The sequence below is a fragment of the Lactuca serriola genome, chromosome 8, assembly GCF_051521515.1.
Source record: "Lactuca serriola cultivar US96UC23 chromosome 8, Lser_US96UC23_V15, whole genome shotgun sequence".
NCBI lineage: Eukaryota > Viridiplantae > Streptophyta > Magnoliopsida > Asterales > Asteraceae > Lactuca > Lactuca serriola.
Window position 1 is genome coordinate 82,163,867 of NC_136415.1, and position 17,157 is coordinate 82,181,023.

At 27.2% G+C, this 17,157-nt stretch overlaps 2 protein-coding genes across 2 annotated transcripts; both read right to left on the bottom strand.

The window, feature by feature from the left end:
• Nucleotides 1-304: 304 nt before the first annotated feature.
• LOC145068985 (adenylate isopentenyltransferase 3, chloroplastic-like) lies at nt 305-3,305 on the bottom strand. The gene is made up of 2 exons (XM_079015963.1): nt 2,953-3,305; nt 305-865 (listed from the first exon to the last, which is right to left on the bottom strand). The coding sequence occupies exons 1-2, from the start codon at nt 3,303-3,305 to the stop codon at nt 319-321; spliced, it is 900 nt and encodes a 299-aa protein (XP_078872089.1). The 3' UTR covers nt 305-318.
• Nucleotides 3,306-10,413: 7,108 nt separating this feature from the next.
• LOC145068433 (adenylate isopentenyltransferase 3, chloroplastic-like) lies at nt 10,414-12,312 on the bottom strand. Its single transcript, XM_079015393.1, has 2 exons — nt 11,305-12,312; nt 10,414-11,082 (listed from the first exon to the last, which is right to left on the bottom strand). Exons 1-2 carry the CDS (start codon nt 11,763-11,765, stop codon nt 10,530-10,532), a joined length of 1,014 nt encoding a protein of 337 aa, XP_078871519.1. The 5' UTR covers nt 11,766-12,312; the 3' UTR covers nt 10,414-10,529.
• Between the last annotated feature and the right edge of the window lie 4,845 nt (nt 12,313-17,157).

Genomic DNA, 17,157 nt, shown 5'->3' on the forward strand with positions numbered 1-17,157 from the left:
GCTATTTTTTTTTTTAATAGAGAATGATTTATCAACAAAAAAAAATAGTGGCGTGAATACTGCAAGTGTAAGAATAAAGGAAATACTAATGCCATTTAAAAATATAATATTCCTTATAACCCATCCAAAGATGCATGACCATATAAATTGGAATATAAAAAAGCTTATAACCCATCCAAACATGCATGACCATATAAATTGGAAATATAAAAAAGTTCCAGGGGCAAAATTGTAAAATCTCTTAGCTATCTATCAATTCAAAGTTTAGTCTCCGCCAAAATCAACTTGTGAATTAGTACCTATTGTTGCTTCGATTGCCTAGTAAGTTGCAGTTGCCACCGCCGTCCCCTTTTCAACCTCTCGGATGTCACTGCCAAGGTTACCGGCCCCCATGTCGGAAAAATCCTGAGACTGATCGTACAAGAATTCACTTACAATCACCAAAGCAGGCCCAGCAACAAGCTCAGCCCATGCCTCATCGGCTTCTTTACCTTTTTTCTGAAAGACTTTGGTGGCATCTAAACGGTGAATTTTCCACCCTTTAACATCTCTTAGCCGGTATATTTTTTCCAGTTGTCGGTTAACCAGACTGCATGTATTGATCTTTGTTTCATTAATGGCCGCTTCTAGTAATTTGGCGCGAGCTTTTTCATCTGAGGATGATGAATATTCAACACGGAAATACGAGTCGAATTCTGGCACTCCGATTGCTCTACGGATCCCTTTTGAGTAATCGGCATTAGGGTTATACATGTTTCTGACTTCCTCCACCATCCCAGAAGCCACCATCCGGTCAACACGTTCCGTCAAAATTTGGTTGTGCACCACCGTTGCGACATCAACCCACAAGAAGCAAACATCATACCTGTTGATGCAATCAACATAATGTAAATATTTGATGGACATGTTTTGTGTTATATAATCATGCGTAAAAAGGTACGGTGAGATAGTGATTACTAGTAGTGTTAACAATACCAAAAGACTTCTAGCCCAACGGTATCAGATGGTGCACTCTGTCTTTGATGTTAAGGATTCAAGTCTCGTTAGAGACATATGTGGTATTTAGGTGTAGTTTAAGAGTAGTGGATTATATTTGTGGTTTCAAAAAAAAATCGTTAGTAATATTAAACCACACAATCCGACAAATAATATTGATGATGAAAATGTTAATTATTTGCAAATAATTAATCGTAGATTATATTATTATTTAATCATCAAGTTTCTTTTAAAAGATCAAATTATAAGAAAAATAGATGAAAAGTATGTTTGTTAATCGGTAAGCCAATGAATGGGCTTGGCCCAACCCTTAACATCTAATAAAATAAAGCCTTTTGATATGATGAGATATTGATTACTAGTTATAACCCGTATGTTATACGGATTGGATAAAATAAAAAAAATTAAATATAAAGGTTTAAACAAAAATTTATTTAAATTTGAATTTAAAAGGAAACATATTAAATACTATATGAGTTGTAATATTGTAATTTAATGGTTATTTTCAATTAAGACAACTATTAATTAAAGTGTAAATATGATGTGTTAATTAAGAAAGATAAAAAAAAAAAGAGAAAATGACAAATGAAAAAAACATTTATTCAAAAATACCACAAAATAACAAGTGTCAAAACTCATGAGAGATTGACATGTGGCAAAAAAAAAAACTTTCATTTATTAAGGAGGACTAGGTGTGAGACCCATGTATAACATGAGTTTATTTAAAAAAATTAAATATAAAATTTTAACAATTTGAAAAGTTCGAATTTATAAGAAGAATGAGAAATTTTTTGAATTATTGAAGTTAAGGAAGCTTTAATGTATTGAATACATTACATATATAAACTCTTTCTAATGAATACCTTACATATATATTATCTTACATATTAAATGTGAAATTTTAATTTAATAAAATGAAAAATACAATAAAATGACAAATGAAAAATAGAAAATTTAAAAAATCTAGAAAATGCCATGTGTCCAGATAAATGAGAAGATGATATGTGGCAAAAAAAAACCTTCATTTATTATAGTAGATATAAACCCTTTCTAATAAATACCTATATATATATATATATATATATATATATATATATATATATATATATATATATATATATATATATTACCTTACATATTAAATGTGAAATTTTAATTTAATAAAATGAAAAATACAATAAAATGACAAATGAAAAATAGAAAATTTAAAAAATCTAGAAAATGCCATGTGTCCAGATAAATGAGAAGATGATATGTGGCAAAAAAAAAACCTTCATTTATTATAGTAGATATAAACCCTTTCTAATAAATACCTTATATATATATATATATATATATATATATATATATATATATATATATATATATATATATATATATATATTACCTTACGTATTAAATGTGAAATTTTAATTTAATAAAATGAAAAATACAATAAAATGACAAGTGGAAAATATAAAATTTTAAAAATCTAGAAAATGCTATGTGTCCAAATAAATGAGAAGATGACATAGTGACAAAAAAACCTTCATTTGTTATAATAGATTAGTATTGTAACTAAAATAAAGCCTTTGGTATGATGAGATACTGAGTATTAGTAAAGTAACTAATATCAAATAGTAAGTAATATTAAATCCTACAAACAAATTGATGATGAAAATGTTTTTTATCCGCAAATAATTAATCAGAGATTATTATTATTTAATTATCAAGTTTAGTCTAAAAATCCCATTATAAGAAAAATAGAGAAAACAAAATACTAGGCTTTTCCCTAAAGCCTTATAAATCCACTCAAGGTTAATCCCTCCACCTATGCGGGGGAACGAAAGAAACTAGCCAATTTGCTAATTCCTTTATAATTTGCAACACCTTATATATATAACATATAGTTATTTATGAGAGTTAGAATCCTACTTTCATATTAAAAACATAATTATCTAATATTTCCTGAAATACCTTGATTTGAACTCGTATTTCTCATCGTCCACCAATGCTTCAACAAACGAGTTTGATCCACCAGCAATTATCGGCATCTTCCCTCTCTGGATGATGGATTTCATGGCCAGTAAAGCTGCTCTTGCGAAGTTATCAGCAGTGAAATCAGACTCTGGATCAACAATTCCGAGGAGGTGGTGAGCCACTCCATTGCATTCTTCATCGGTGATTTTATTGGTCACAATATCTAATCCTTTATAGACTTGTATTTTGTCTGCATTTATTACCTCCGCCTGAAACTGGGTGGCAAGGTCAATTGAAAGTTTTGATTTTCCGGTGCCTGTTGCACCCATCACAATCACCACTTTTTCCATTCCTCTAGTGGTTATCTGCATTAATGGTTTTTGAGCTTGCTTGTGCATCATCCTTTTTGTTCTTCTTATATATATATATATATATATATATATATATATATATATATATATATATATATATATATATATATATATATATATATATATATATATATATATATATACACTCTGTCTAAGAAATTTGAAGGTGTCTCTAGCATTCACTCCTATGTATAAATTGGAAATAAATTTATTGAATATTTGTCGATTTAGAAAAATAAAAGTGGACTGTAATTATTGAAATTAAAGAGCAATTTAAGTTACGTGATTTTTGAAATATATAAGGAGATTTTACAATTAACACAAAATATTTAAACACTAGAATTGTCCCAAATTGGGAAATACATAAATTTGGAGAATTAAATTAAATTTAAAAAAAAAAAAAACTCACTCCAGCTCGTTGAAGCTATAAAGGTAAAATACATATATGTCCATTTTAAAATGGATTTCTTTCTACCTTTTGATATTTCTCTTATTTATCGATCAAGGAATTGGCAATGTCAAGGTGTTCCTCACCTTCGACTCTCAATCAAATCGGATAGAATGTATACATGCGTTAATTAAAAAAAATAATACAGAAATGCACATTTATTTATTTAATTCTTATTAAATTACGTAGCCACATATTAGTTTATTTTTTTATTTTTCCTAATAAGGTCATTTTTATACTAATAGTACTTTTACCAAATAAGATGACTTTTAAATAAATTACCATTTAAATTAAATTGATATTTTGTGTGAAATAATTTGTATACGTTATAAAAAGTCTCTATTAGGTAAAAAATAAATATATTAATACATTTATATATCTAACAGTTTTATTACACGTAGATATTGATAAATTGATTTTGAGTATATATTATTCAAATAGTCAGATATGTAAAACTGAAAATTTAGATAGAAATGACATTGCCGAAGTAGGTTAACCGTTAACGGACCAAAAGTCACACAATTATATTGAAATGAATATAATTGTCTAAATCCTTTTATTAATACATTAAGTCATTGTTATATTAATATAATATGATGCTCAACCATAGCCAAAAGATTAATTATTTGTGCTACAACGGAAAAAAAAATGTTTCCTAACTCAACTTTTATCATTTTACACGTATTAACAATTCCATGTTTTATCTGTTTTCAATTCATTCGTTTTGTCACATCTACTATCTTGTTGTTTATTTAGCGTCATATTCCTATTAACTAGATCAAAACAACTGTCAAAATGAAGAGAATGCATTAAGAAAGAGAGTTAGTGGATTTCACATGTCATAATTTTATATAAGTAGAAAGATAAATAGAAACAAAACGTACGATATTCAATTTTTCTATTTTTATATCCCTTTTTCTCAATGAACCCTAATTAGTGGTTTTAAGAGTGTTTGTGGAGTCGACATTATATAAGTGTGATTGAATTTGAGAGATTATAACCTTTTTATGTATATAAAAATTAGCTCATACCATTTCGAATTTTGGAAATTTAGGTTTTTCGGATGTTACATATTTTTGTTAAAGAGTAAAATGTGATTGCGTAATTCATATAAAAATGTTGCATAGATCGAAACAATGAAACATTATAGCATAATTAAACACTTAATATATATATATATATATATATATATATATATATATATATATATATATATATATATATATATATATGTGTGTGTGTGTGTGTGTGTGTGTGTGTGTGTGTGTGTACACATGATTTGATTTACGCAACTTGAAAATCAAGCATCATGGACGATCCAAACCGTCGTTATACTTTCAATAATGATTACAAATAGGGTATATCGTAACGGATAATATCAATGTAAGTTAATAAAACATGATGTAAGGATGTTAACGATCTTCACAACGGGTTAAGTGATGGCTTTCGACAATAAAGTCAAATCGGATAGCTGTTTAAAGTTTGAAAGTTTATTATTTTGATTATGAATTATATCCGGGGGTTTAATAAATATTATATCCAAACTTGATAAGGGTCTTGTGATGATACTTAAAAACTTAAAATAAATCATTTTTAATATAAAAAGCAATTATTTTATATCCATTATGGTATGTATGTTGCATCATTCGTACACACACAAACACAAACACACACACAGAAAGAGATTGTATGCATGGTATGATATCTTAAAATTTATTTAATAAGAAAAATGATAAACACAAAGAAGCACCATGACTCTAGGTATGATATATATCCAATTGCTCTGATCCAACTAGTTGAGTTCAAAGTGAATCCAACTTAGTTCTAAGGAAACATGTCATTATTTCTCTAGATATTAAAGGTTTACTTGACCATATTGATAGATGTGGGTCTTTATCAATTCATGCAAAGGATAGAAATTGCATTCTTATGCTACACAATCATAAATACGTCACCTAGAACTATTCTTCGATGTCATATAACCAAATAGTATAAACCATCCTTAATTATTTGACATGTAGTTATGGAGGTTGAGGATAAGGGTTTGAGTTTACAATATGGAAATGTGTTAACACAAACCATTCATTCGGTAAATATCTACTCAGTCACTAATGATATTACAAGGGAAGCTAATTCATTCATGACTTTCTCTTAAAAGAATATAAATGAAGACCATTTCCATGAGTTATAATAGCTCTAATATTTTTACACTTACTTAACTAAACACCTTTAAATGAGTCTACAAAAGAGGGCCAGGGGGTTCTTACAATATATTGTTGACGATATATTAACTTTGACTTGTGTTTACGATTTCAAAGGTTCACAATAAGAGCCTCCAAGCCTCTAACTATCAAATATATGGTCGATATATTATGTGGCTATTATCTCTAGTAAGGCCACCACAATAAAACATTATACGTACGCAACCATTAAATAGTTTCCTTATGATCCTAAAACAATTACGCCAATGAAGCCTACAAGGTAGAGAACTCCTCATTATATGTACGCAACCATTAAATAGTTTCCTTATGATCCCAAAACAACTACCGTTCTAACAACTCATCTCGCTCAGATCAAAATTACTTTAATTGACCATTTACGGTCCCAAACTCGAGTGCCCTAACTCGCAACTATTGCCCACCGTCTCGACCATATAAAGGATTTTGTCAAATCCGTGGCATTCAAGGCCATACAGCTAAACGTTGCCCATCCTTTCAACTTATACCCGTGCAACCATCCACTGCAAACAATAGCTCAACTTCATCCTAGGAGCTACGAGCTCACTATGCAACAAACACTAATTCAGAAAAATCATCATGGTTACTCGACAGTGGAGCCTCTTATCATGTCACTACAGACTTAAGTAATATCTCTCTACATGCACCATACACGGGTTCAGATGAAATGATGATCGAAGATGGTACAGGTTTATCCATATGTCATATTGGTTCAACTTTTTTTTACCAACATCAACTAGATCCCTTTCTCTATAGGATGTTTTATGTGTACCAATGATGAAAAAGAACTTAATCTCCATCTTACAATTTTGTAACACTAACAATGTTTCAGTTGAGTTCTTACCTTTCTTTTTTCATGTGAATGACCTTTGCACCGGGAAAATTCGCTTGGCAGACAATACTAAAGATGGAGTGTGTGAGTGGCCAACTAGAAATCCTAAAGCTTCTCTAATTCTTGCCTTCTCTGAAGTTAAAAATACATCATTAAATTGGCATCACCATTTACGACACCCACATCTTTCTATTTCAAAGCATATTATTTCTCATTTTCACATAGATTTTTCCTCTACACTGTCAAAAGAATTTTTGCGTAATGTGTGTTCAAGCAATAAAAGTCATAAACTTTATTTCTTATGTTCATCACTTACCTCTACCAGACCTCTTGAAATAATTTTTTCTGAGGTATGGACTTATCCTTTTGTGTCGCAAGATGGTTTTAAACATTATGTGATTTTTGTTGCCATTTTTCAAAGTATATATATATATATATATATATATATATATATATATATGGTTCTATCCTATTAAACATAAACTGATGTTTACGAAGTCTTTAAACGCTATAAGGTTATTGTTGAAAATTATTTCTCACTGAAAATCATTATACTATATTCTGATAATGGGGGTGAATTTATGGGACTTAAAGACTATCTTACTCTCTCATGCTTCTATTCCAAACACCTTCTGACCCTATGCTTTTGCTGCTACTGTTTATCTAATAAACAAACTACTAACCTCCACTTTAAACATGTCCTCACCTTACCAATTGATTTTCCAGAATAACCCTAACTATTATAAATTAAAGGTGTTTGGATGTTTGTGTTACCCATGGTTATGACTATACTCTTTTCACAAGCTCATTCCACAATCCCAACCATGCATTTTCCTCAGGTATTCTTTCTCTCTCTCAAGTGCGTATATATGTTTTGAACTATCTAAAAACAAGTTTGATTTCTCTCGCCATGTTCGATTCGTTGATTCTATCTTACCATATGTCTCACAAAGTTCCGATCTTACTTGTTCAACCTCCACAAGCATAGACACTAGAATCCCACATATGACCACAATTTCCACCACTCCACCATCCCAAGAAGCGCAAACATTCCATCAACAACATCTCAAGAGACACATCCAGTCAATGACAATGCACCTTATTAACTCAACCACCAACATTAAGTTCACAACCACGTGACATAAATGTATCAGAAGAACATGTCATCACAACACCACCCCTTCTACAACATCAAATGACTACACGTGCTAAGAACAGTATAACCAAACCAATCCAATCCAGAAGCTTAATCTTCATACCAGAAAAACAAATTCTTAACCAACAGAACCTACCACAATCGCAAGTGCTCTCAAATCCCGGCTTGTCGTACAGGGATTTCACCAAAGAATCGACATGAATTGCCAAGAGACATTCAGTTTGGTGGCAAAAACAACCACGGTGAGACTTGTTCTCAGAATTTTTGTGCATTATGGTTGATGATTACGCCAGTTAGATGCCAATAATGCATTTCTCCAGGGAAAGCTTTCTGAAAATGTTTTTAATTTAATTTACAATAATAATAGTTAAAAATAACGTAAAGTTATAAATTAAATTATGTTACATTAAAAACAGTGGTAATAACTTTAATAATCATCACGATGAATTTAAAACATCGTCAAATAATTTTAAAAATTAATAAATTATAACGGTAGTTAATTAAAATAGTTGAGAAAGATACCTAATTTTATACACACGTAAAGTAGAGACCATTAAATAATTTGATTTTAATAAATGTTATTTTATCTATTATTCAAATTAATTATACTTTTACATCAACTAAATGTAATAAGTATTATTTTATAGTTAATATAAACAACATAAAATTTTTCAATAACATATTATTACTAAAAGTTTAGCTACACACTTTTATTCGGCAAAACTTAGGATATTTGTCTAGTTTTATATAATTTACTATTTGTAAAACTCATGTATTAAATGAGTTAATTTAAAAAATAAATAAATATTAAGGTCTAAATATTTGAGAGCTTTGGATTTATAAAAAAAATAAAAAAATAAAAAAATAATGTATTATAAAAATTGAAATGATTTTTTATCTTTTAAATTTAAAAAAAAATTAAATAGATAAACAAAAGAAACTAATGAACTTTAATTTAGAAATTTTAAAATTAGAAGGTTTAATGAAATTGATATCCATTTATTGTAATTATTATACTAAAATATTATGTGGAATTTAATAAAATAGAAAAACTCATAAAATAACTAAAAATGACATTTACAAATAATGAAAATGTGATGTGTGACAAAAAAACTTTTATTTTTAGAGTAGATTCTATAAACTACTCCCTCCATCCCAAAATAATAGTCCACAGACAAAAAAACACACAATTTAAGAAAACATTAATTACCATTAACTTTATTAAATGAAATTACAATCTTACCCTTATGTTACATTTAATTATATGGTAGTTATACACACGTAAAGTAGAAACCATTAAATAATTTGATTTTAATAAATGTTATTTTATCTATTATTCAAATTAATTATACTTTTACATCAACTAAATGTAATAAGTATTATTTTATAGTTAATATAAACACATAAAATTTTTCAATAACATATTATTACTAAAAGTTTAGCTACACACTTTTATTCGGCAAAACTTAGGATATTTGTCTAGTTTTATATAATTTACTATTTGTAAAACTCATGTATTAAATGAGTTAATTTAAAAAATAAATAAATATTAAGGTCTAAATATTTGAGAGCTTTAGATTTATAAAAAAAATAAAAAAATAAAAAAATAATGTATTATGAAAATTGAAATGATTTTTTATCTTTTAAATTTAAAAAAAAATTAAATAGATAAACAAAAGAAACTAATGAACTTTAATTTAGAAATTTTACAATTAGAAGGTTTAATGAAATTGATATCCATTTATTGTAATTATTATACTAAAATACTATGTGGAATTTAATAAAATAGAAAAACTCATAAAATAACTAAAAATGACATTTACAAATAATGAAAATGTGATGTGTGACAAAAAAACTTTCATATATATATATATATATATATATATATATATATATATATATATATATATATATATATATATATATAATATTTATGGTTATTTTAGTAATATAATACTACTTCCGTCCCATATTAATAGTTCATGTTTCCTTTTTGGTTTGTCTCAAAATAATTGTTTACTTCTAAAAATAAGTATGTCTTTTACCATAATGCCTATATATATATATATATATATATATATATATATATATATATATATATATATATATATATATATATATATATATATATATATATATATCATTTTTTTTTTGAAATATGTCTCTCTTAGGACTTAACCATCAACCTTAAAAAGAGATGAAAACAACTTCATATTGCTATATTGATATATTGCTCGGCTATTCTTTTAATCCAATGATTTGTTAACTAAAGAAGTTTTTAAATTACAACCAGTTTAAAAACAACCGAAATATAATACTAGTACAGCATTTATATATTATTCCATAAAACCCATCCAAACATGCCTCACCATAGTTTACAAGAATGCACGTCAAACTAAGTTCAAGAGTCAAAATTTTAAAATCACTTAGCTATCATATATGCTTATCTCCTCAGAGTTTTTAGTATATGCCAAAATTAACTTATGATATGTTAACCTTAACCCCATGATTTGGTTCTTCCATTAATTGCCTAGTTATAAATTGCAGTCGCCATCGCCGACCCCGTTTCAGCCACTCTAAAATCTCTGCCACGGCCGTCAGCTGTGGCGGCGAAACCCCTGGAATGACCGAAATTGTATAGAAATTCATTCACGATCACTGAAGCAGGTCCAGTCACCAGCTCCCCCCACGCCTCATCGGCTTCTCTACCTTTCTTCTGAAAAACTTTGGTGACATCAATCCGGTGAATTTCCCACCCTTTAACGTTTCTAAGCCGGTGTATCTTTTCCAGTTGCCGGTGAGCCAGAATGCATGTATTGATCTTTGTTTCGTTAATGGCTGCTTCTAGTAATTTGGCGCGGGTTTTTTCATCCGAGGATGATGAATACTCAGCACGAAAATACGAGTCAAATTCCGGCACTCCAATTGCTCTGCGGATCCCTTTCGAATAATCAGCGTTTGGGTTGTAAATGTTTCTGACCTCCTCCACCATCCCGGCGGCCACCATTCGGTCTACACGGTCCGCCACAAATTGGTGGAGCACCAACATTGAGACGTCAACCCACAAGAAGCACACGTCATACCTGTCGATTATATGCAATCAAATTAGTAACTTAAAGCGAGGGATTGACGCGTTGTGTTGTGTAATAGTATAATTTGTGCGTAATTAAATGGTCATGTAAATTAAAATTACTGATTTGTTTACATCAGTTAAAATCGTTGATATTCTGTGGGGTCCATATGGCAAAACTGTAATACGTAGTGGGTTATAAACGTAATTATGGTACATTAATTTCGAACAGTACCTTGATCGGAAGTCGTAGTTCTCATCGTCCACCAATGCTTCGATGAACGAATTGGAACCACCGGCGATTATCGGCAGCTTGCCTCTCCCGACGATCGATTTCATGGCCATTGAGGCCGTGCTTACGAAGTTTCTTGCAGTGAAATCCGAATCTGGATCAACAATTCCGAGAAGGTGGTGAGGTACACCGTTGCATTCCTCCTCGGTGATTTTATTGGTGACGATATCTAATCCTTCATAGACTTGTATTTTGTCGGAGTTAATTATCTCCGCTTGGAACTGGGTGGCCAGGTCGATAGAAAGTCTTGATTTTCCGGTGCCGGTGGAACCCATTACAACCACCACTTTTTCCTTCTGTGCACGTCGCCGGAGCACTGATAAGTCCATTCCTCCAGTGGTCATTTGAATCACTGGTGCTTGAGCTTGCTGGCATACCATCATCGTTGTTCTTATGATGTACATCTTCTAAAATTTAAATGCAATTAATACTGCAAGTCTTGGTGGATGATGCTTGATGGCGGAGTTGACTTGGTGGTTGCGGTGGTGGCTCGATGACGCTGAGTCGATCGGATGAATAAAGAAAGAAACACAGTTGAATTAATGTGCACTTGTGGAGCTCAGTCTTGGGATATTTATAGTAACAGGATATTGTGGACTGTATAGAGTACTCTAAATTCTAAATCAAATTGAAAAGGATGTCTATATGCATGCGTTAAATTACGTAAATGACTCAAAATAACTTCTTTCTTTTTTTTCTTTTTGCAAATATTGACAATACATCACTTCTATAAATTTATGGTACGAAAGTTTTTGACATATTAGAATTATGCCATTTTATAAACAAGAAACTAGGACAAGCTAGAAAAGGGGCTAACATTAACAAAGCCCAGACAAATTAACAACCAATCTACATTTCTACCCTTACGAATGTTAGTAACCCAATTAAAAGATGAGAGCATAATCGCATCAAGAAGACGATCAATACACCCTTCTGGACAAGAAAAGTAGCCTCGTTACACAGCTTCCATAAATTATACAACATATTTTTATAACTTAGCTTTAATTAACACTCAATAAATTGATACTTTATACAAAGTAATATTTATATACGCTTAGAATGTGACATGAATATGTAATATTATCCGGAATAAAATGAATAAAGCCGAATGATGATTTCCAAAGGATAAGTGTTTGGGCTCGACCTAATAGTTGCAACACTTTATTAGTAAATCGGCCTAATAGTTGCAACACTTTATTAGAAAATTAGACAAATAGTCGCTCTTTTTGCATAATACAACAATATATTTGAAATTCTTTACAAATATATGTTTTTTTAAATATATCAATGACGTTGTTGTTAACTCTTATATAATAAATCTTATAATAAATTAATATAAATATTGTTTATTTTTAATTATATAATAATGGAGACATCTTTTGAAATTTTATAATCTCAATTGTCTCAATGACCTATATATGTATGTTACTTATGAATAAAATTAAATATAATATATGGTTTAATGATATTTATAGTTGTTGTTATGATTAATTACTTTTAAAAAATTTATTTGCTTAAATTTTTAATTTCTATCATTGTAATTACTTAAAACATCAAATATTGTTTTTGTTTTAAAAGTAATAATATAATTTTTGTACATAATGTTATTTTTAACTATTATTGTTGTAACTTATTTAAAATAATGTATTTGGAAACTCTAAGTTATTTTAATTTGATTTCAGAAATTTAACTTTTTAAAAATTTAGTTGATGAATATTGTTATTTTCTTTGATTGTGATTATTTAAAACAACTAAATTTGTTTTTTTAAAAGATAAGATTACAATTTTTTTTATAATATTACTTTTAACTATTCTTATTGCAAGTTATTTTTAAACTACTTATTTGAAAATTCCTAATGATTATAAAAAATAGTTTCATCGCTTTTTTTGTTAATTTAGGATTATAATTTAGACTTAACATTATAATTTATTACTTTTAACTATTTATAAAATAGTCTCTCGAATGTTTTCAAGTTTAATTGAAATTTTGAATTAAGTTAACCGTTTAACATTATATTGAAATTAATAATTTAACTATTTTGCATAAAATCATAAATTATACGAATGTTGTGACTTTAAAATAACAATTGTTCACATATGATAACATATTTAAACAAATAAGTTAACTATAATATTTTAAAAAGTTAAAGTCATAATTTTGGAAATAGAAGTAAAATATGATATTTTAATATTGTAATTTAGTTAATTCATGATTAAATTTTAGTTTTTACATTAATTTAACATTGTTAACCAATTTATAATAATCATTAGAAAGAAATTGAAAAGTCATTGAGGTTTCAAATTCATGTGGTGCAAGTAAAAATGACCATTTTATAAATATACTAGACGAATACCCACGTATTGCGCAGAAATACCTATATAGTTAAAGTCTTTACAAACATATGTTTTTTTTAAATATAACAATAAAATTGCTGTTAAATTCGATATAATAATTCATATACTAAATTGATATAATATATTTGATTATTTTGAATTATATGAATATATATATATATATATATATATATATATATATATATATACACATCTATTATAATTGCATAATCTTAATTGTTTGAATGACTTCTACTTGCGAGTTACACATGAATAAAATTAAATATAATATATGGTTTAATGTTATTTATAGTTGTTTGATTGTTAATTAGTTTTTTTTTTAATTTATTTGCTTAATGGTTTAATTTCTATTATCATAATTATTTAAAACATTAAACGTTGTTTTTTGATTTTTAAATGTAACAATATAATCATTTATATAAAGTTATTTTTAACTGTTGTTATTATAAGTTATTTTAAGCTACTATTTGAAAACTTTTTATGATTATAAAAATATCTTTAGGAAATATTTTAGTTAAATTGAGATTATAATTTAGTTTTTGCATTTATCAATACAATTTATCACTTTAAACTATTTACAAAATATTATTTGGTTTTTTAAGTGGAACTAAAATTTATATTTAAGTTGACATTGTAATGTTATATTTAAATTAACAATTTAAGTATTTTGTCCAAATTGTTCAAAAGTCGTAGCTTTAAATTGATAATGGTTTACATACAACAAAATATTTAATCTAATAAGTTAAGTATAATATGTTAAAAGTTAAAGACATAACTTTATAAGTAGAAGTAAAGATATTATTTTAAAATTGAAATTTAGTTTATTTATGATTACACTTTAGGTTTGATATTTATTTAACCTTATTAACCAACTTATAATCATTTTTAGAAAGATGCTACAATTTATCATTTTTAACTATTTACAAAATATTCTTCGGGGTGTTTAAGTTAAACTAAAATTTATATTTAAGTTAACCCTGTAATGTTATATTTAAACTAATAATTTAAGTATTTTATACAAATTGTTCCAAAATTGTATCTTTAAAATGATAACGATTTACATCCAACAATATATTAAAACTAATAAATTAAGTATAATATGTTAAAAAACATAAATTTATAAGTAGAAGTAAATATATTATTTTAATATTGAAATATAGTTTATATATGATTACACTTTATGTTTGATATTTATTTAACCTAATTAACCAAGTTATAATTATTATTAAAAAGAAATTGAAAAATCATGGGAGTTTCAAATGAATGTAGTGAAATAAAAAAATGCATGGGAGATTCAAATGAATGTGGTAAAAGGAAAAATGCTTCCTTTATAAGTATATTAGACGAATACCCGTACACAATAGATTTATAATGGTCTCTGATCATGCTTTACGTGTGTATATAATTAGTTGTGGTGACTTAGTAACAAATGTGGAAGATATGATGAATAAATTATTGACTCATATTTAAATTATCACACTACTCCACGACATAATGTATAGCCTTATATTTGAATCGAAGGATTATTCGGGCATTAAACCCTCGTTAAGAAAGTTCTCTTTCCATGTGTATATATAAAATGTTTTTTACATTTATTGTGTGCTAGAATGCACCATCGAAATTTAGTAAAATTATATTATTATTTAATTAAATAATGATAGATATTAAATGGTTTCCATAATTGTATGTATATTAAATGATATCCATAATTATAATTTTCTCTTTATGGAAATCAATTAAATTCGTCATTAATGTCAGCAATAATATTCTTTCAGAATGAATTCGTATCTAGGTTTTTATTTCAGTAATAACATTATTTCAGGACTCATTCACTTAAAATACAATAAAGTTGTATGGAATATGAAGATTGAGGGTGTATTCTAGTAGAATATACTCTCGTTCTCCTAGAATACCCTCTTATTATTTTATATATGAATTCATTCTGAAAGAATATTATTATTGACATTAATGACAAATTAATTAGTTTCCATAAAAATAATTTATAAATATGTATATCATTTAATATACATTTAATGTTTACTCAATTCTTATTCGTGCATTCTAGCACACAATAGATGTGAAAAACATTTGAACCTACCCCTCTCTCTCTCTCTCTATATATATATATATATATATATATATATATATATATATATATATATATATATAGTACTCACTATTTTAATTAACCATTGTTATAATTTATTAAGTTTTAATTTTTTTTAATGATGTTTTAATTTCATCATGAATATTATTTAAATTATCAACCAATGTGTGTAATGTAACATAATTTATTTTATAATTTGATGTTAGTTCTAACTATTATTATTATTATAAATTAATTTAAAAGCAACTTAATTGAATTTTAGTTATTATATTTATCGTATTTAGTAATTTCCTTTCAATTGTTTTAAAAAACATATGTTGGATTTTTATTACTTTAGTTTTTAAACTTTACACTATATTTTTAAGTTTTTTTGATATATTAATTTAGGTTATGCATCTAACACTATATTGCAGTCAACAAATTTAGTATACTATATTGATAATTCAATAAGTCTTCAATTTATGATTACGTTTATAATTAACCACATATTTAAGTTAATAAATTAAATATATTATGTGGAAATATGAAGAGTTAGGAGTTTTAAAATGTTGCGGTAAAGAAAAAATGCTCCCTAAATTATTTAAATTATCAACCACTATTTGTAATGTAACAAAATTTAATTTACAACTTTATGTTATTTTTAATTATGATTATAAATTAACTTAAAAACAACTTAATTGAGTTTTAGTTATTATAAAAAATAGTTTTTGGACATCTTCTAGTTAATTCGACTTTTAGATTTAAGATTTTTATATTTACTGAATAAATTATCATCATTGATGTATATTGTATAAGATATAACCAATTTGTAACTTGTCTTAAAGATTTTTGCACTTTGCCTTTATTTTGTTAGTATGCAGTAACTTCAACTTTTCTACTATGACTAAGAAATCAAAAATGTTTTCATAGTAATTGTATTATTCAAACCTCCGCTATAATGAACCAATAACTTGATCAATTATGTACAAAAATTCGTGAAACCTAAATGATTCTTCAGGTGAAAGTTCATGTACTAATTTTGAATAATCAATACCACTCTTGTCAAAAATGTTTTTTCTTCAAAATCCTTATTTTATTATTTTTTTAAATACCACATCAGTTCCTAAATTAGAAGCTATAACTGTAGCACAATTCAAAGACTTCCCCAACTCATGTTTTCGTTAGTGGCGTAAATATGTAACTCTCTTTATATTTGTATCTAAATTCTAATTGATATTAATAATATATTTAACAAACTAATTTTAATTGTTAACAAAATATGAATTAGATTATGAGCAAAAGTTGACCTAGGCAGGCGATTAATCATCCGATTAATCAGAATCAGATAGGAGTCG